The 21574-nt window shown below is 47.1% G+C and overlaps 1 protein-coding gene across 1 annotated transcript in view; it reads right to left on the reverse strand.

Moving 5' to 3' along the window:
* CCDC3 (coiled-coil domain containing 3) overlaps positions 1–19946 on the reverse strand; it is a 42233-nt gene extending 22287 nt beyond the window's left edge. The window contains exons 1-2 of the mRNA XM_065644184.1: positions 19087–19946; positions 17930–18104 (exon numbers count right to left, since the gene is read on the reverse strand). Coding sequence (XP_065500256.1) covers positions 17930–18104; positions 19087–19499 — 588 coding nt within the window. The 5' untranslated portion in view covers positions 19500–19946. The remainder of the gene's footprint in view (positions 1–17929; positions 18105–19086) is intronic.
* Positions 19947–21574: the final 1628 nt, after the last annotated feature.

The following is a 21574-nucleotide window of genomic DNA, read 5'->3' on the forward strand; positions in this document are numbered from 1 at the left end:
ACAAAGCGCCAAAGAGCCTTTGCTTCTGTATGCCCGCTAACTTTGTAACCGATAATTACATTTTTGTCAGGCTGCCAAAGGTCCTCACACACACCTGCGTGCTGCCCACAAGGTTGTTACGAAGAGATTTGTAATAATTAATTGTAACATTCCTATCACAAATCTTCCCATCCACTTCCAGCAGCAGCATGTAAGTCCAACGATGGGCATGTCTGATTTCCTCTCCTTGTTAACCAGGTTCACAGCATTAGAATAAAGTCAGTTAAGACCGTCTTCTGTTTGCATACTTCGAAGATTTGATTCATTTTTTTCCTGACATCTTAATTTAATTCAAGGTGAGGAATCATGCTTTCTTTCCTTCTTCTTCTATTTTCCCCTGGTTATTTGTTCACGCCTTCCTGACTAGTCTAGACAGCCCTACCACTTATGATTTTCCTGAGATGGACGCTTTCCAAACTGCACGGCTCCACTCCCGTATAACGTGGGCCAAGCTTCACAAAACCAAACCTTTTCCCACGGATCACCATTCCCCCGGCTAGTAACTGACTTCCAGAGCGGAAGAGGTGGGAACTGAAGGCTGTGCAAGACATTCGTAATCTCCAGGACCCTTCCCAATTTCCAAAGGCATCTACCGTCCATGCAGCATCCCACCAAGCTGCTTCCCTGACGCTGATATTCTGACCCCCTCCCTACTTTGTGCTCATCCTGGGAGCCTCCCAAGCTACCAACACCGATGAGCCCTTGCTGCAGTGCTCCTCTTGCTGGTCTTCATCTGGACATCTTTGATAAAGAAAAAAGCCCCATTGAAATTTTCCTTCTCCCTAATTTGCTTCTAATCTGTTTTGCTTCCCCTCTGCCCCATGTTCTGTTTTTACATCCTTCTCAATTTTCTCTTTCTCTCGCAGGTTGCTGGCACCGCTGACATCCATCTGCACTTAATCTTTTTGGGGTTAAGTCTTACACACAAATATTTGCTTTCCCTGTTGGCACTTCCAGCAGTCTAGGCAAAACTTTGGAATTTCCCTGTGGCAATAGCAGTGGGAGGTCCCAGACAGTCAGGGAAGGGGCTTTACTCCCTCTTTTCTCATGGACTTGCATTGCGGAGCATTTGTGGTAGCTGATTCCCATCCAGGACAGGACAGAAACAACCTCCTTTGAGGCTCAGACATCCAGCACAGTCTGTAACTTTGAGTTCTGTGCTATGAGAAGGCATAGAACAGAGGTCTACACAATCACAAGCGCTGTGGAGGGTGTAAATAGAGACCTACAGCATCTTCAAGCAGAAGAACAGGGAGTATTAGATTACATAGTAGGAACCTGGTTCAAGGCACTCAAAAAGTGGTGATTTTAAAGAGGAGGCTGGACAGCTTCATGGAAGATAAATCCACTGAAAGTCACCAAATATATAGAAACAACTAAATAAACAGAAATTACTTCACTACAGAGAGTCCTTCACCTGAAAATACCAGAGGCTGGGAGACCATCAGCAGGAACCACCATATATCGTTACCCTCTTCTTACACTGTTCTCTGGATACCTGATTTAGATATCTGTTGGTATGCTGTGAGTCTTGGGGGGCGCGAGGGGGAACATGGCAGTGTTTTATTGTGTGTGAAAAAAACCCAAAACCAAAAACAAAACCGAAACAAAACACAACAAACTAGTGCAACTGGTTTGTTTCAGCTCTTTCACAGCCAAGCAGGTGGCAAGGACCATTTCAGCTCTGAACTTCACTTTTGCCTGGTTCTCCCCTGGGTCACCACTGACCAGGTGCAGACACCAGACGTAGGCAACCTGATTTTCACATCATGCTTGCTCTTCTCGATTCACAGACTTTGTGCCCTTTCTCCTTGCCATCAATGGGAAATAGTTTATTGCCAGTTTTAGAAGGTAAGGCTGGAACAGGTGCTGGAAGGGAGCCCCCACTTCTTGGGAGATGCAGTGGGGGCAACCACTTGCACAACACAACAGGGCCTGTGAAAATCCCTTACAGGTCACTAAAGTCACTTGGTTAGCACCAGAGCAGAACTCATCCCTCTGCCTTCCTAACAAACTCACCTTGTGGACTGCCTGGAAGCTGGCTTTGCTTAGCTCAAGGATATTAACTGAAGAAACTTGTACACATTTCACCTTGATGGAAGCTTTTGAGAAATGATTTTAAGAAAATTGGTTTCTTGCTCTTACCTTCTGTTGTATTTCCACTCCTAAATATTTGTGTGTGGAATACCAGGAAACATGAATCTCATCTTGATTTACCAGTTCACTGCTTGCAACTGTGTCTGAACATGTCATCCCAGAAAATCGAAACAGTTATAAATGAGGTCCTGAATGGAGACTTTCATCTCCAGAAGGTCCTATTTGGTTCCCCTTGGAAATTAGGCAGATGACGGGGGAGTGGCCATGACAAAACAGTTATCAAAAGCCTCCCCAGCTCACCTATAGCAGTATTTTTTTTTTATCAGTAAACTATATCGCTGTTCCCATGACAGAGGAGAGCGTGGCCTGCCAAGCAGATAACTTGGTTTCCAACACAGGAGAGGAGAAATTCCAGGAACAGAGGTGGGGTGAAACCTCTGTGGCTGGTGAACCGCTGCTGATTTCCCACCTCTGAACTCTCAGCCATCAAACTGCTCATCAGGTTTTTCTGGCATCTCCTGGGGAAAGACACTTCACCTCTCCATGTCCCTCTGCCCAGGTTAACAGTGGTTAAATATTTACCTGAACTCCTGGGAATTTCTGAAGGCCAGTACTGTGCTGGGGAGGGGTACTGATAAAATCTGACCTTTGGTGGATGAGGCTGCTCTCCTCTGGGTCCCGTTATTGTTGGCAAGAGCAGGAGCCCCTCCAAAATAAAAGCACTGAGAAGAGATGCCTGGTTGAGGGCATGGGGGAACCTACTCCACTGCTAAACATGGAGCTCCAAAAGCAAGCACCTATTGAGGACTCCAGCCCATGGATTTGGTATCACAGCTTTCCTTTCTGGCCCTCAGCAGAGGAAAAGTGATGCTGAAGCACCCCATAAATTCTGGGCACTGTCTTGGTGGTTTCTCAGAAAATTCTCTTATGCAATGCCTCCAATTCACTTTGGATTTCACTTTGTGAAGTTCTTGAAGGTTAAGGTCATCACCTAATGGGCATGATGCCACACCAGGTAAAAATGTGCTTTTTCCACCTCACTGGCATTCCAGGCCCAAGTTCCTCTTCACTAGAACAGCACTTAAATCCACACAAAAGCAAAACTCTTCAAGAGTACCATGATTTTTTTTTCATGATTACTTTGATTCTTCAAGCCAAGTCCATTCAAAACCTTTTCAAGATGAGCAGAAAATCATACTTTTTATAGAACTTTGTTCCACTTCATGTACTCCATATCTGGATCCAAACCTAGGTTAGATATCTGACTCTAAGGAGATGATCCAGTTGCCCAAGTGAAGGTGTCTACCCTCATTTCAGGTGGTGCGTATTTCAGGTGGTGTGAATTGGCAGGCAGGTTCCCTGCAGATGATTCAGAGTTTTTCACAAGTCCTGTGATGTATCTGCCAGCCCTGAACAAAGGTCTTGACCAGCTTAGGGCACTTCAAATGGCATAAGGATCCCGTGGTTAGGTAACCAAATCCTCTAAGCAGGCAATACAAAGCACAATATATTTAGACATTCAATGGATTTCTTCACTTGAATATAGTTTCATTTCCATTTCAAACTTTTAAAATCAAACCAGAGTGTATCTCACACTTCTTTTGTAGCCCCAACTTGTATTCTCCACTTTTTCCTCAGAAGACCACTATTTTGCACCAATTAAGGGCTTCTGATATTGAAGCACCTGTCAAAAGAACTCCTGTACTCCACTCTGTTGTTGGCTGCAGCACTTTAGAGCCTTGTGTGCAATGAAATTCAGCCTGTCCTCACATTTTTGGAGCAATGCTGAAGTAGAAAAGCTCCCTAACTTCTTTCAATTACTACTTAAAAAAAAATCCAACCAAGAAGCCGATCTCCAAACAGAATATTTATACTTAAAATGAATGGAAAAATATGTTCAGAGTCCCACCTAGAGTGTATACTTAGAGATCAAATAGGAAAAGCCCTAAAATCAATATTGAAGTAATTCAAAGAACCCCGTGTAAAAAGGTTGTCTTACATGATGGTTCCAACAATGTTTCCTGAATTAGAAAGCTTATTCCAGTTGTTACTGCAAGCTTTGGAGTCTAAGGCTTTCTATGGTCAGAGATATTGTTCCCTTTTCATAGGGTATTGATAACATGTGTGTCTTCCTTTTTTTTTTCTTAACATCATTTAAAAAAATACTTTCAGTTTAATTTACACATTTTGCACCATTTCCTAAATCAGTCTGTAATTGACCACAAGCATTTAAAAAAAGGGCGGCCAGCTGTTTTGGAATTTCAAAACACACGGAATTACTTTAAAGCAATTTAGAAGATTGGATTTAAATCCACAAAATAAAACTCTATGTCTTCTGTGCATTCAGCAAATCTTACCCAAAAGTCTTTATAAGCTAGGAGATGAAGACTCCAAAATGCATCATAAACTCCAGCCAAATTCAAGCCACCTGCTCCACACAGAAATAGATATGGAAGGAGGATCCCAGGCAGGCTGTGGTCCTTGTACCAAGCTCTGGACTTTTCCAGAATCCACTGAATCTAAGCCCAGAATTGCTACATCCAGGAACAGCAGACAGTGAGACAGACCCTTAGTCTGGTCAAGATGTTGAAGCATAAATGGTCCAAAACCATGTCAGTCCCTTTTAGGCACTAATAAGTCCATAAGGGGCCAAGGCCAGGCCACATTGTGAGCTCACATGAGCTCTGTTTCTACAACATTAATATATTGACTTCACCCAGAAGGCAAGCAGAATCTGAAACTAGTTATTTGCAGGACTACCCTCACCACTGGGTGCAACACAGGAGCTCTTTCGGCTCATATATTGTGCTGGGAATGGATTTCCAAGTCACTGTGCTCCTCTAGAAAAGTGAGGAATACCTAATGCCGCTGACACTGCAAGCACAACTCAGGTCATGGGAAGAACCCATCTCAATATTTGAACTGACCATTCATCATGTTGTATGTGTCACAAGATGCACATTCACTAATCTGTCATTTCAGCATCAATTCATGCCTGGAGAAAGCATCTGTGCTGCAAAGTAGAGGACACAATGCTGGTATCACGTAGCTCTGTTTTCTCAGGCATTTCTGTAAGCAGTATTTCTGTTGGCGGTCCCCATATTTAAAAGGCAATTCTCACAATTACATAAAATGAAGGGTTGTTCAGCAGCCCGCTCTGTGACACCTAGTGCCACCTGAAATGCCCATGTGGGCTCCAGCTGCCATTGGAGAAGGTGATGTTTCAGTGATGAACAGCAGGTTTTCTGCTGTTCCTGGTCTTATGCCATATCTCTCAGATGCCCCATGGCATCTCAAATGGCAACAGGCAGTTGAATTGAGTCCAGAAGCCTCCTAGAATTCATTCAGGATAACTTATTAGGCCAGGTAGTAGACAGCCCTACCAGAGGGGGTGCAATACTGGACCTGTTGGTCACCAACGCAAGTGAGCTTATCGGTGATGTCAAGAGTGGAGGCAGGCTGGGCTGCAGCAATCATGCACTCGTAGAGTTCACAGTCCTGATGGCTATGGGTCTGTCAAAGAATCTCCATTTCAAAACATAGGAAATGCTGTAAATACCATAGCAAATGCAATTACCAAAGTGTGATAAACAAGCTTCTCCCTTTTCAGACATTTCTGACAATAAGCAGGAACCAGAGGTCAATCCTGAAGTCCAGACACAGAACAGGCAGGCAAATGCCTCAGGGATGCCTCCAGTCTGGGATTTTGGTTTTACCTCTTCTCTGTCTTGATGCTGTGATGGAAGAAGCCTGTTCCTTCACATCAACATCTGTAACATGTTTCTGGAGCAATGACTGTCCATAAGGAGCGAGATGAGTTCCAGCAGCTCCAAAGTGCCACTGACTTGGAAGTGCCAAGACATTTCCCGGCAGTATTTCAGCTGTTGCTTGAAATGGGTTAAATACAGGAGAGATTCGTCACTGGATGTAGTTTAGAGCCATTTTTATTGCAGCGGGAAAGATTTGACCATAAAATATTATTTCCAGGATACATTTAATCTACAGTTCCGCACCTTTGGGAAAAGAACCAAGAATCACATTTGTTCCCCTGCCCTTTGAAACAGACACTTAAGAAAACACAGGCTTAATTAGGATTTCAAGGGACAGATCGTGAAGTGTTCACTGAACTCAGACAAAACACGTCTGAGCCTAAAACGATATAAAAGGGCAAAAACCCAGTCACTGATGGTAGTAACAACCCTTCCCTGGGGTCTTCTTGAGACTATTCGTTTCCAATCCACAGGCTTTGCACAACATCAGCATTCACGTCCAGCATGACTATAGCTATCTGAAGGGCCCAGGCAACTTGCAAGTGATTTTTAGAAAAAATTCACCTTCAGGTTTTCTTTCCGAATGCAGCTGATGGAGATGGGCTGTGGATGCTATCTGGAACCTCCAGTGGGTGATCTAAACCCGCTTCAGAGGGAGCAAGTCACTACTGTCACCACAACTGTCCAGTTTGAGGAATAAGAAGTGGACAGGGGTGGAGTATTCTGAAACCCTATGTAGACCCTCTCAGAGCCATGTCATGACCTGTCCAATGGATCTTCCTCCAGAGGTGGGCAGCAAAAGGAGAATGCCTTCTTCTGACCAAGAGACCCACCGCAACCTCCCAGCTTGACCCAAGCCTTGTGAACAGTCGAGATTTCACCACGTCAGTTGGCTACACATTTTAATGAATTATTTCCTCATTTCGTATTTCCATGGGGTTTAAAAATTTTTCTCTCATTTACATATGTTATTTTTTCTTTGTCTCTCACAAATACCTCCCCAAAAGAGGTACTTACAGACCATGAATAAACTGCCTGTTTCCTTCCCACAGCTAAGCCACGTACACAGAGATTCTCACTTTAAAGCATCTTTTATAGCCCATTAATAAAATCTCTCCCACCCATCTGATACCTCAGAGCTCTTTTAAAGCATGAGCTGGCATCTGGCCGAGGTTGTCCATGGCCACTGTGGCCAAGGCCCTTCCTCATTAACCATCCTCTTCCCCAACTCAAGATGATGCTTTTAAGGTGGAAAAGAGCTTTCCTGCTTCGCAATGAAATGGAGGATTTCAAGTGGATGTGGTTGCTGTGTTTATGGTTCAAAGGCTCTGAAACAGGACTTCTTTCCCCATGTAATAGAAATGGGGACTGAGAGGATTTGAATTTCTGTTCCTATCCTCAGCCAATGTCAGTACAAGTTGTTCCTCCATTTTGACTTTCCTTCCTTTATCTGTCCAACCACCATTCAGTTATGCAACTAATTGATTTTTTCCACAATAAAAAACTTAATCAAAACCATCCAGAAGAATATAACTGTATTCAGACCCAGTCTAAAGGCTCTAGAAAGGCAAAAAGCAAGCCAGACAAATGAACATGCTCTGAAATGAGTTTATAGTGAAGACAAATGGAGGTGATAAACTCATTGTGTTTTGAGGCAATCAAGAGGATACATGTCACTGTCCACCTGGAGAAGGAAGCCAGGCTTCATACCACCAACATGCTTTGGTTTGAACAAAGGATCAAACCCCAGTTGCTCACATATCAGTCATCCGAACATACCTCCTTACTCAAAGTACGGCACTGCCTGTGCAACGAGGCTGGAAGACATGGAGGGGGAAGGGGAAGGGCACAGGGTTTAGACAGATGAGTTTACAGACAGAAGAGAGTTGTTTCTAATCCCAGCAAGGATAAATCCTGGGTCAAAGAGAATTGCCTCCACTGGACTGGGATACAGAGCCAAACACACCTGCCTCACTTTTACCATCTAGAGAATGGGAATAACTCTCCTGCTACCCCTGCATGGTGTTGAAAATGAGTCAGTTGAGGATGACAGTATGTCAGTACTAGCCTGCATTTTTGTCCCACATCTTGTCTCAATACAAAACGCTGCACTGACTTTCCCTCTTGCAGTAGGCAGTACTTCTGCTAGGAAATGCAAAAATACTGCAAAATAAGCCCATTAAGTGCTTTCAAATCTCAGGAAATATTTTTTGCTTGCCTGCTTTTAACTGTTTTGGGCAGAAATTCAGACTTGGCTTTCTAGCCATATTATTTCTCCTTTGCATTTTACACTGTCATGGAAACTTGCTTCTCCCTCAATATATTTTTCCCTACCATCATTCATTTTACAGATAACCGGACTAAGACTTGTAGCAGAATTCTTAAAAAAAAAAAAAAGAAAAAAGCAAATTGGGGCAGCAAAATGAGGCAGTCGCTCAGTCAGCTGCCAGAGGCACCTGCAATGATTTGAGCAGCGACCAGCTGCAGCTGGTCACACTGAAGCCTCATACTCCCAGTCCCCCGAAACCGGCCACTCTGGTTTGTCACTTTACATTAGCTGCTGCAAGGGGCTGCATGTTTCCAGGGCCGGTGGCAAAGCCAAGCGTGGCACCGAACGGCTGCTCCTGGCCGAGCACAATGGGACAAGGACACTTCTCTGGGAGAATGTGGAAAGGCACTTGGCTGGCAAAGGCAGGATGGGCTTTAAAAGGCTTCGTCTGCAGCTTCCATCAGGGATTCGAACTACCGCTGCCTCGGAGCCAATTTGGCTGTCTGTTTGCGAAAATAAACGTCAAAATGCATGGGCTGGGAGAAAATATGTACCAAATTGAAAGATCTCTCCTCCTTTCAAGCCACAATGGCTGATCCGGTTATGGGCAGCATTACAGGTGTCCCGTCTGCCAGCTGTCAGCTGGATTTTGGTGGCTGCTGATTATAATAAATGTTTGGCTCTGTCTTTTTCTGTATCTCTCTCACAGGTGGGTCAGGAGAGAGAGAGAAGTGGAAACAAAAGACTTTTCCCTGGATTCAAGGTTGACTGAGGCCAGCAACTAAACAAAAGACCAGCTCTGCCCATGGAGCAGCTTGTGCATCAAGAAAAGACCGTGGCCCAGGACTCTTGGTCAAGGTGATTCACTCTTCCCAACTGATGGACAACATGAAACATGGATTTAGACACACACAAAAAATCTCACACATCTACAGACTCACAGATTTACAGAGGGGATTGGATGGCTTCCATAATCGCGCTGAACAACACAGAATTTGGGGACTTCCCTCATCCATTTTGGCTGCTCTTGGCTCAGCAGACTTGCCTGAGACTCACTGTGAATGCATTCCCCCAAATGGCCAGCCCAGACCAAGGTCTGGCAGAATTCAAGCAGGTCAAGAGCCAGATGCACCTAGCTCAGTGGTTTGCTTCTCCCTCATGTTCCCAACCCTGCCAAAAATCTTAAAATAGTCCTAGTGGAACACCTTTCTATAAGGACAGGCTGAGAGAGTTGGGGTGTTCAGCCTGGAGAAGAGAAGCTCCGGGGAGACCTTAGTGCAGCCTTTCAGTGCTTAAAAGGGCTGATAAGAAAGATGGGGACAGACTTTTTAGCAGGACCTGTTGAGATAGGACAAGAGGTGATGGTTTTAAACTAAAGGAGGGGAGATTCAGGCTAGATATGAGGAAGAAATTTTTTTACAATGAGGCCCAGGTTGCCCAGAGAGGTGGTGGATGCCCCATCCCTGGAGACATCCCAGGCCAGGCTGGACGGGGCTCTGAGCAACCTGATCTCGGTGAAGATGTCCCTGCCCATGGCAGGGGTTGGACTGGATGAGCTTTGAAGGTCCCTTCCAACCCAAACCACTCTATGATTCTAATAAGCCAGATGGCGAGCCAAAAAGGTGTTCAGGGGCCAGGTCACAACCCTTTCACCACCAAGTTCATATACAGCAGCAGATAGCTCCGTGCCACAAAATCCAGAATGATTCAGTGCATTTAGCAGAACTACTTTAAAGTGTGGCTCTGGATAATTAAAAGCAGCCTGGAGCCATGCGGGTCTTCATTCATTGCCAATTCCTAGAAGGATTGCCGTTTTGCCTTGTGGAGCAGCCAGCCGTGTACATACATACACATACCCACAGCTGTCTAGGCATTTCCTTGCTTGGCAGGCTGGAAACCAGATATTTTTAAGGATAGCATGTACTTGGATGTGCCTTAGAAATAATCGGAGAGGGCTGTGCTCTGGAGTAATCTGCATCACTTGAGAGGGGACAAGTCGGTCCAGACTCATTCACCAGGAGCCGGGACACAAATGTGGGACTGCCCTCACCTCATCCTGCACCCGCGTTGGTACCAGGAGGGCACAAATTTGGGGCCTTATCTTGGCAGCTCCCCACCAGTCACAGCTGCCAATGGGGACATGGGTTCTGGTGGGTGGGGAAAAGCTCCTTATTCAATCCCAAATTCAGACTGTTCACAACTGACATCAAATTCAAGGCTCCCATGCTACCTCAGGTCAACCTTCCTGCATAGTACATGACAGTCAGACAGTCAGACAGCCTCCCAATACAGAAATAAAGTGCCTCTAAGAATCACCCTAAAAATAGAGAAATTTTCCCATTTCCCTCCTGGGAAGTGCTTGAAACACCTTCTGGGTGCTATAAATATAAGAAAGATCATAGGCAATGGAAACATCCCATGGATAAGACTATTTTGAACTTATCCATGATCTTTTATTCTGTATTTTAGTAGCCTGCGTGCATGTGGGAAGACAGAAAAATTGGGAGATGCCAATCAGACCTCTCAAAGTCCCCTACCACAGGGTGAGTGGGAAGATTTGGAAATAAGTCAATGCCATTTCTATGCCAAAAGTCTCTCAGGGATGTTACCCAAAGATATCAACTATCTCATGGTCTCCCCTCATCCCAGACGCTTGTCAGCAGTTCTCCGTTTCATCTAATATTGCTTACATGTATTCAAATTAAACGCGGATCGTAGGGAGGGGGTACACTCTGGGTAGGTTTCTGGGAGGAAAACAAAAGTGCTGTAAATCACTATTAAAACCACTCAGAAGTGATGTACACTTACTCTAGATGCTATTAGGCTAACGGAGCAACAGCTCTTCTAACAAATGACAGGGCAAGAAACCAAATGTACAACACGGTTTTCAAACCTCTAGATATTGGACCTTACTTTCATCTATTTCAAGGTCTTTTTGCCCTGTCTTTGCCACATAGCAGTGATTTGAATCTAGAATATTTTCTATTTCCCTAGTGCCTTCGGACCAGAGGAAGGAGGATCCTTTATGTGGCTTATGCCACAAGCAAACACAAAAGGTCAGTACCTGGGAATTAACAAAAATTGTCTTAACCAAGACAGCTGCTGCCTGCTCTTTTCCACACCAGTCCTTCCCCTAAAACTGCTGCCTCTGGACTCCACAACCAGTGTTTCCCAGTCCTGCAATTGCTCTCCCAGTACTCAGAGCAGAGAGGGAACTCCTCAGAAGTTCTTAACTTTTAAAAGATAAAAAACAATTTGCTTTTTCATTTCATCTCGGTGGATACCATTGATGAAATTTCAGGCGAAATCCATTACAGTTATCAGGTTTTTTTCTCTGGTGGTCAGGCTTTGCACAATTCATGTAGTGGAGTCACCTCCAGCATCACTGATGTCCACCTCAGCCACAGCAGGACAAGCTCTGGTCCCTGCATCCAAGGCAGCTCGGGCTCTCTGCAGAGATGCCACAGGCATCTCTCCAGCAGGTACCCATCCATGCTTTCTAGACCTTATAATATTTAATCACTGTCTAGACTAAAACTGAGAGTGATCAGAAAAATTATAGGCATTTCCCCAACTTTCCTTCTTCTTTTCGCCTCTCCAGGAGTGCGTTGCCTGGAAAAATGGAGCAAAACAGATCCCCACAGCAAATGTCAGGCAAGGCCTTCTCAGGCAGCCCAAACGTTTTTTGTGTAAGATGCTGTTTGTGATTTAAGCTCTCACGGTCCTGTGAAGTGTTGCTGAATGAGAGCCCCTACCATCCACCCAGCTGAGACCATCAGGGATGAGACAGGCTGGGGCCACCGCTGAGCAAATGTGCTGCTGCCCACAGGTGGGTTCAGGGAATGATCTGACCCAATGGCTCCCAGTTCATGCACACACCCATTGCCAAAATACAAATAGCTCTGAAACTATTTCCTCTGCTTCAGCAGAGGAAGAATGCCATTTAACTTAATTTTCACTTTGCATAGTAATGGCAAGGCCATTTATGTAATTACATTGTTTTTCTTATCTGCTTGCCTTTTCAGCTGCTCCAAAGCCTTGCAGGTGTTGCAATCAGGTCATCAGGTTGTTACAGCAGTCAAAGTAGAGGACCCAGGTCTGAAGATGCTAAGCAGATACTTGTAGACTGCCCTGCTAACTTACTAATTACCTTGCTTTTTATTTGGGACGCTGATTACTTTCATAAAAGCTTTATTATCACCGAGATCAATCTCTGGAGGCCTCTCAGAAGGTAAGTCTGTTCATGTAAATCAATTGAAGTAACAGCGTGTTTGTGGCTCTGATGCTTGAGAGGAGGAGAAGCAATGCAGGGAGAGAGGCTTAATAAAAGATATAATCTTCCCAAGAAATCTCTCCAGGTTTAATTGAAATTATTGGACTCCTTAAATTCCACAGGCTTTATCACAGCACTAGTGCTCTCACAGCTGCCCACGCTGCCGTTAATTCCATCATTATGATGCACATGGGGTCATTTTGCAACTCTCCTGCGTGAAAAAGAAAAAGGGAGCGGGGAGGAAGGTGCCCTGTAAACAGCCCCAGGTCGTGAGCACCTCCACAGCTCACAGCAAGCTGGAACGGAGCCCAAAAGGCCACGTTTCCCTATCAACCTGTTGACAAAACCAGGAGCTAAACCCCCTCTGAATAATAAATAGTGACAAGCATTGCTTAACACTTCTATAGACCTTATTATCACTAGACCTCGAGTCACTTTGCTGTAATCCTTTGTGTGCAGACAAGGCAACAAGGTCTTACTGAAGAGATGGCACCACCCTGCAGAAGGTCAAGTCAGGAGGGGGAATTACAGCCTCTAGATTTGCACTGAACTGGTAAAACTCTGCGGTGGAGCAAGATTTCAATCACATCCCACTGCATTGCCCCTAGGTTTAGCAGCAGACACTGCGAGAGGGGGGAAACCGCAGGGACGATTCCCACCTCCCAGCTTGAGAAAGCAGAAATCAACCCCCTGAGTGCAGAAAAGTGTCATTTAGCTATCAGCCGTAAGAAAGGCTTGCCATGAGAAAAGAGGCACTGGCACATCGAGCTTCTTTCTGGGACTTGAGGATTCTCCCATTCCCCCTCTCCATCCCTGGGGGAGGATGCTGGCTGCACCACCAAATACTCATCCCTTTCTCCCCCTAAAAAAGTCTGACCCCTTGGGCTGCTTTTGAGCAAGAAAAGGTCACAAGGCTGCTCCCTAAAAGTATCAATAATGAAACACCGGTACAGTCGGCTGCACCAGAGAATAACTGGGAAGCACGCAGGGGTTTGTGAGCAATTTTAGGGGTACTGGGGGGAGCAGGGGGTAAAGGAAAGGGGATGGCTGGGTTGGTTTCCCAAGGAGGAGGTGACCCCGAGGCGCCAGCCCAGGACAGGTTGTCAGACTTTACAAACTCTTTGATATGTCTGTGGGTCTTCCCTCAGGGGGTCAACATGAGAACTGGGTAAAAACACGGAGCTTTTAAGAATTTTAATTAGGTTTTTATTGCTTCTTAATTGTTCCTTTCTTTAATAAAAGCACCTTATTAAAAGAAACGGCTGTGACTGCAAGATTCCTTGGATAGGTGAATACTGCATTTCTCCCAGGGGCAGAGGGTGGGAAGAATCAACTAAAACTGTAACTACGAAAGGGAAAAAGCATTCCTGTGTTATTATCTCCACCAGCATCAGCTCTGGGACCAGGCCAAACCTGAGACCCAGGTACCAGCAACATGCTGCAAGAAGGGGCCCCTCGCTCTGTGAGATATTGCAGCTACTCGTTACAAAGCCAGTTCCAGCCCCAAGGCTGGTGGGAACTCAGGGATTTAGCAAACTGCTGCAACCACAAGCAGGAGGTCTGCAAACATCGCTAAGGGGCTGTGAGAAAAGTCAGGATGGAGCCCAATTAATTACTGCCTCTGCAGATGTGGAAGCCAAAATGCAAGTGCCTAAAGCAAAGACAGCTGGAGCTACTGTTACTCTCCAGAGTGGCCAGAACAAGCACCTGAATGAATTTATGAGGCTGTGGGATTATTGGGAAACTATGGAAAGCAGCGTTTGACCCTCAGCCAAGACAACAAGGGGCTTTAAAATGCAGCTGGAATTAGCTTCCAGCGACAGCAGCAGGCCCAGGATAAGGAAGTATTATCCCCAACGAGATGTGCCTTGGGTCTAGCCTCCTTTCACCACGTGCCATGGGGCTTTCTGAAAATTAAAAGGGTTTTCCCATGATGGAAAAGGCAGGTTGTGCATCCCAGTGCATGGAGAAGTTGCTGCACATCTCTCTGCTCTTTTTTGCATCATCAGACACGTTTACTGAGCAGTGGAGAGGGAGCTGTCAGGGTTTTCCTCATTTCACCCATTGGGTCAGCCCAGACAAGGCTGCCTGCATGCAAGGAGCACTGCAAAGAGAACAGGGTGAGCAGGAGGACAACATGAAACAAGTTACCCAGAGAGGTGGTCAATGCCCCATCCCTGGAGACATTCAAGGCCAGGCTGGACGGGGCTCTGAGCAACCTGGTCTGGGTGAAGATGTCCCTGCTCATGGCAGGGGCTGGACTGGATGAGCTTTGAAGGTCCCTTCCAACCCCCATTACTCTACGATTCTATGTCAGTGGTCATTTTTGGGTCCCCTGCTCCACAGCTGGATCAGGCACATCCCACTGAAAGGACCTCTCGCTGGTAGCTACATCACATGAGGCAAATGACTTTTACCCATCACAGGTTTCTCTTATCTTCTGGCTGAGCACCCTAGAGCCACAAACATGAATTATTCATTGCAACTGCACATGTTTCCAGCACCGAATTCTCCCTTAAAAGGTCCATCCCCAGAAATATATCAAGAGTAGGGCACAGGGCCACTAGCAAATACCGGGATTAAAAAAGTCTTTCGGAGTACAGGATCCAGCTGTAAACAGATTTCACCACTCCTTTATTCCAAACCTACTTGGGCATGCTGCTTTTTGACAGAGCCATCTCTCCCCTCTGACTGCAAAAAACATCTGTGATGGATTTTAAGTAGCAATTCATGTCAATACGCAGCAGCTAGTGAGAACCCTGACTCCTCACTGCAGTGTGACCCACATCAGAAGACCCTTTTCTCTCTGAGTTCTTTACAGAATCACAGAATGGTTGGGGTTGGAAGGGACCTCTGGAGATCATCCAGTCCAACCCACCTGCTAAAGCAGGTTCACCAGAGCAGACCACACAGGAATGTGTCCAGGTGGGTTTGAATGTCTCCAGAGAAGGAGACTCCACAACCTCTCTGGGCAGCCTGTTCCAGGGCTCTGGCTCCTCAAAGTATAGAAGTTTCTCCTCATATTCAGATGGAACCTCCTGTGCTTCAGTCTGTGCCCATTGCCCCTCATCATATTGTTGGGAATCACTGAAAAAGTCTGGTCCATCCTCTTGACACCCACCCTTGAGATATTTATAAACATTGATGAGATCCCCTCTCAGCTTCTCTTCTCCAGGCTGAACAGACCCAGCTTGACAACATTGCGGATGTTCTCAGGCTCCCGAAGAGCCTCTTTCCCAAAAAGCTTCAAGAATAATGCTCCAAGTAATGCTCATTTTCTGTGCCATGAAGCCAGCACACACCACAGGTTTCGGCTCAGCAGCCACCATGGGACAGCTCGACCGAGCACGTTTGCAAATGAAAATTTTTCGCGCTGTGATGGGACATGACCAGACACGGTGGCAGCTGAGAAAGTCACCATCGGATATGACAAGGCAAAGAGAGGAGCAAAACACTACAGAGACCTGTACCCTGAACATGGGCACGTGCACTGGGAAGAGCTGGAGAACACATTCCTAATACCGCGGCAGCCAGAAACACCATCCCCTTCCCAGGCTGGGGCACACGGGCACCGGGAGCCGGCGCTGGGCTGGACAAACACAGATGCAGGAGTTGAATGGGAGCACAGTCAGCCCGAGCTATTTTTAAATGGTTCAGAGGAAGCTTTTACTTTTCATTACAAAGAGGAGACAAAGTGTCCGTCAGCCACCACTGAATTTATTCACTCAACGGGTGGGTGTTCAAGTAGGTAAAGCCCCTGGCCCCTGTCTGTGCCACCAACAGCTCTAATCCCCCCCGAATCTGCCCACAGCTGCGCTGGGTCAAAGAGCGCAACAGCTGAAATGCACTTTTGATATAGATGCTTTCGGTGGCCCCAACTTACCCTGGGGGTTTCTGCCTTGTGATTCCCATTAAAGCTAACCGGCGAGATTCACTGGTGGCATAAAGGAGCATCAACACATCCAGGTCCCCCACTTGTAGCTCAGCGTGGCTAAGTAAACAGTGCGGAGGCACCACAAGTAGATGCTGGGAGTTGGATCTAGTGGTCCCCCAATGACACTTTGCTCCCTCGAAGCAAAAATCTGTGGATTTGGCAGTGGCAGTGCCTTTACTTGCCAAATATATTGCCTGGGGCAGTGGGGAGCCTGCAAGCTGGCAGGGAGGAGGCAGGGCTGGGACTGGGGCTCTCCGCCTCTCCCTTCTTCCCAGCCAGGGTTACGGCTCTGTGACCTAATTGTAAGATAATTTATTTTCTCTTAAATATCAATTCCTCCTGCTATCTCTAAGTATATATTTAAAGGTCACCATTCCCTACTTGCTCCCCAAAATATCAGCAGTGGGAAAACGCTCGCAGCCCAAGGAGCTGGGTTGTGTCACTGGCCAGACGGCCACGCGGCAGCTCAAACTTTGGACACTGGCCATCAGCCAGCTGGTGAAGGGAAAGGGCTCAGCCAGCTACTGAGATCCCTCCATCCATCACCCAAACGAGCCACTCGTGCATCTGCTGCTTATTGTGCCTTGGATCAATCCACAGAAGATGCAAGTCATGACATGCCTTGTCCATCCTGACCTAAAGAGAAGCTTAAAATGTTCTCGGCTACCAGTGGAAACCACTAGGCTCATAAAACAAGGTTTGGCACTAAAACAGCTCTAAGTTCCGCTTTTGCAAATGTATATGCACATGCAGAACATGCACACACATAACCACAGGTTGCTCCTCACTGCCAAGGAAGTATTTATTAAAATCCTGCATTTATTACACACACTGCAGCCCCATAAAGGGGTTCAGAAGCCACTAACAACAAGCATCATTGGACTTTCCATACTAAAAACATACTTTCTTAAGGGAGGTTTGCCTAGAGGGTAAACTACTTGCTGTGGCCTCCCTTGAGAGGAGAAAGAGGCATTTCATTCAGCTTGTTCAGAAGTAGGTGCCAGCATCACTCAGACAAACCATGCCCTCAAGAGTCTGTTTTTCCCCAGCTGCTACAAAGAGATCTTAGGGCGATTAGTTCAGAAGTTGTGTGGAGTTAGACAAGAATAATCCCTTACAGTCTGTCATGGTCCAGGTACTGCTTTCACTACATGAGATGAATACAGAAGTAAAAAAGCAAAGCTCTGCTCCTACACATTTCAGTTGAAGTTAAAAGTACAGGGTTTAGAGACAGAAAATCGAGAGATGACCTGGGTGGAGTAGGGCAGGATCGTAAGTAATGCTGGTTTCCAACCTATTGCTCATGAAGAGGTTGATAACAAGCTTTGATGAAGCCCATGGGAAACTAAAGAGCTAACACAGAAGTCATCTTTAAAAAACAGAGCTTAACATCTCCCCACCAACGTGTTACTTTGACAGTGATACCACCAAAGGACCAGGAAAATCAGGGACCTGCTGCTCTGCATCGGTACGTAAGTTTGTAAATGACATGGGAATGCCTATGCTCACTTAGAAAACAAGCAATGGAGAGCAAATAAATCCCTTACCCTGTTGTCCTCTTGAATCTCCCAGTCACTGGAGAAGCTCAACACATGCTGCGCCTGCGAGCAGTTAGAAAACTGGAAAAGGCTGGCAAACATCCTTCTGTTCTCCTGGGTGTCCGGGAAAATCGCCTCCTGGAAGTTGACTCCGTGCGGCAGGAGGATGTAGTTCTCATCCATTCTGAAACACAAATTGCATGGCAGCTCGTGGTGAGGCTGGACGACACATTCTCTCTGAAGAACCCGTCGTTCTTCAACCTGGCTCAACAAGTGTCACCAAAGTCACACAGACAGACTTTTAGCTGGTACGTGGCTTTCAGCTCTCCTGGCCCTTAGTTGCCATGATGGCAATTGCCACCATGAAGGACTGGACCGGGGAGCAGCAGTAAGGACCTAACAGGCTCCTACCACCCTGCAGACATCAATGAACCCCCATGAATGAGTCAAATCTGTATTTTGGCCCATGGTTCCTAGAGAATTTTCATCTCTTTGCCCTTAATCCCAGAGTTTAAGTACTCCTTCAAGCAGTCAATAAATAACCTGTGTAAAACATGTTTAAAGATATTGCCAAAGACTGAGCACTAGACAGCATCAAACTGTGTTTTGTTACGCACCCAGTGTAAGAATATACCAAGTATTTCGAAACAAGCTACTGACTAGTATTTCGCAAACACTCTTGGATGGGAAGGTCACAGTGATGGCTCTGTTCCCACATTGTGGTTTATTTTCTTATTCTTTCGATGAGCCCAAAGTCAGGATTTGTCTGGGACTCGAGAGATCCAAGAGAAAGCTATCGGGTGAGTATTTGGGGACGGGTTTTAAACTCCCATGCCAAACTTCGGCGAACAGGCACTGGCCCCTGGCCCCTCTCCAGTGCCGTATGCACTACGTCCCACAGTAAAAACAAAAGCAGTAGCACCCAGGAGCTACTCAACAGCAGCTCCCAGTACATCTGCAACGCTGGAATATTATGAGTTTGGGTTTGTTTTGTTTTTCTCGATGGAACTGTGGGTGGACGCGCAAAGGAGAAGGCGCTGCGGGGCGAGCGGCAGCGGGACGGGGCGAACCCTCCCGGGCAGGAGCGGACCCCCCCGGCCGCGGAGATGCCCCGGGGGCCGGGATGCCAACCCCACCCTCCCAGACCCCCCCATCCCGAGACTCACCGGAGGAAGAAGAAATAATTGTAGCCCTGCATGACAGTGTGCGAGTGGCAGGAGAAGTACCCGAGGCCGGTGAGGTTGAGGCGGGAGCCGGCGGGCACCTCCAACATGCTGCCCCACGCCTGGTCGCACAGCAGCTCGATCTCGGCCGAGTAAAAGAGCCCCCCCTCCTCATGCTGGAGGCCGGCGGGGGGGCCCCTCTGCCAGGGTAGGTAGTTGTAAGCGCCGTAAGGGTCGGGGTGCAGCGCCAGCACCCGCGCGTACACGATGATCGCCGCCAGCTCGGCCCGGCAGCCCTCGCTGAGCGGCCGCCACTCCGCCGGCAGCTGGCAGCCCCCCCCGCCGCCCGCCCGCCCCCCCAGCCCCAGCCCCAAGCCCAGCACCAGCAGCGGCAGCAGCCGCGGAGGAGGCGGCATCGCGGCGGCTCCGCGGCCGGGCCGGGGGAGCGCCGAGGCGGGCAGGGGATGGGGGTTACGGGGGGCTAGAGAATGAGGGGGGGGCACGGCCTGGGGTCGCTGCCCCGGAGGCTGCGGGGGACGGGTGGGGGGAAGGGGGAGAGGTGCCAAAGGGCCGGGGGTGGATGGGGCAGGGAGGCGGCGAGGCGGAGATGCGAAGGGGCAGAGAAGCGAAAGGGTGGGGGTGCAAAGAGCCCGGGGAGGGGGGAAGTGGAAGGTGCAAGGAAGCAGACAGCCAAAGGGCTGAGATCCAAGCGGGCAGGGCTGCAAAGGGGGAAAGATGTAAAGGGTCGAGGGGCAGGGGGTGCACACGGGCAGAGATGCGGGGAGCAGAGATGCGAAGGGGAGGGATGGGGAAAGGCAGAGATGCGAAGGGGGCAGAGAGGCAAAGGGGAGGGCTGTAAATGCGAGAGGTGCAAAGGGGGAGGGATACAAAGGGGAGGGATGCAGAGGCAGAGTTGCAAAGAGGAGGGTTGCAAAGGGAAGAGGTGGACGGGACAGAGAGTGTAAAGAGGCAAGATGTGAAAGAGCAGAAATGCGAAGGGCCAACACACTACGGGGTGGGGGCAGCTGCTGCACCCAGGGCTTTGGGAGGTGAAGGGCTGGCTTGTAGGATGCTGGAAGGGCAAGGGTCCCAGTGGAGCAGAGGGCTGTGCACAGCTCCTGCTGGGAAAGAAGAGCCTGGGAAACAGAAGATGGGGCGGGGGGGACGCTTGAAACCCTGGTCACCCACTTCATCCACTTCAGATGGAGAAGGAGAAAAACTTGCAATTGGAGGAGAGCAGCTCTTCCTAGCAGCCTGCAACCGTCTTTCAAAATGCATCTGGTGAGCAAGGTAAAAGTAAAAAGCCAGGTCTCAATAGATTTTCATTTCCCACTGTTTCCTCCTGGAATTCCTGAGGCAGCTTCGGGCTTATCCAGCTTTTTGGCAGATGGCTCAGGGATTGACCCTTCTCGCCACATACGAACTGCTGTGGAGCTTCTCCCGAGGATCCCCAGGGGCACAGCACCACACCCAGCCCAAAATAACCTTCTTCTGTTTCAGTATTCTCCTTTTCCCACATCTGATCTCACTGGGCATAATACAGTCAGGAATGGGCATGGGACACTTAAAACCTTTTGTTAGAATATTAATATGGAAACGTGGTCCCAGTTAAATCTCTCCCTAACTGTGATGGTCACTGAAAGTTTGACAGTGTGTCTTGCCTGTCCGTCTGTCTCCATCCACCTCTCCAGTCCTCTACAAGGACTCTTGGGAGCAGAAAGTGCCTTTTTGTTCCATGTTCATGATGTGTCTGGTATAGAGGGTTCTCATGCACGACCGGTGTTCAAAATAATGGGCAAAATAATGAATAATCAGTTAAATAATGCTGAGCTGAGTTCATGACAGTGAGACAAGACTTCTTCTGTGACAAGTGTCTCCCTCTGGAACAGTTTCATCAGACTCAGCTGTGTATAGAAAATGAGCTGAAGACTTTAACAAAGGTCATATTCATATTTCATGATGACATGGTCCTACAATGTATTTCATCATAGCTTTATGCAAGAACAGCAAAGTTGGTTCTTGCTAAAACAGGAACATATTTTGATTTCTTTTCTAACAAAAACTCTAGAATTACAGATAGAGCTTTTCTAACTTTTTTTAACAATCTCTTTCTTGAAGATAAACAAATTGATTCAATTCACAGTTTTCATGAAAAAAGCTTAGAAGACAATCCAGAAAATATTTTTTAAGAAAATATCATCAGGAAATCCCAACAGACCAACAAGCTCAAGATTTTTTTTTAATGCTAACCTTCAGGAAAAACTGCTTTAGCTTTGGAAAACGAAAGGTCTAAACTGTGGTAGAGAAGTTTTCAGAGCCTCATTCAGTAGTTTTTAAATGCACAAATATGAACTAAGAAAAACATATAATCAAGGCTGATGTTGACTTCAGACAAAGCTGAGGCAGTCTGGAGGCATTTTGTGGATTCTAATGTACACGAAGGCCTTGGTATGAACCTCAGGTTTCTGTTGAGAAATGGTGCTTCAAGATG

This window comes from Caloenas nicobarica, chromosome 1, assembly GCF_036013445.1.
Source record: "Caloenas nicobarica isolate bCalNic1 chromosome 1, bCalNic1.hap1, whole genome shotgun sequence".
NCBI lineage: Eukaryota > Metazoa > Chordata > Aves > Columbiformes > Columbidae > Caloenas > Caloenas nicobarica.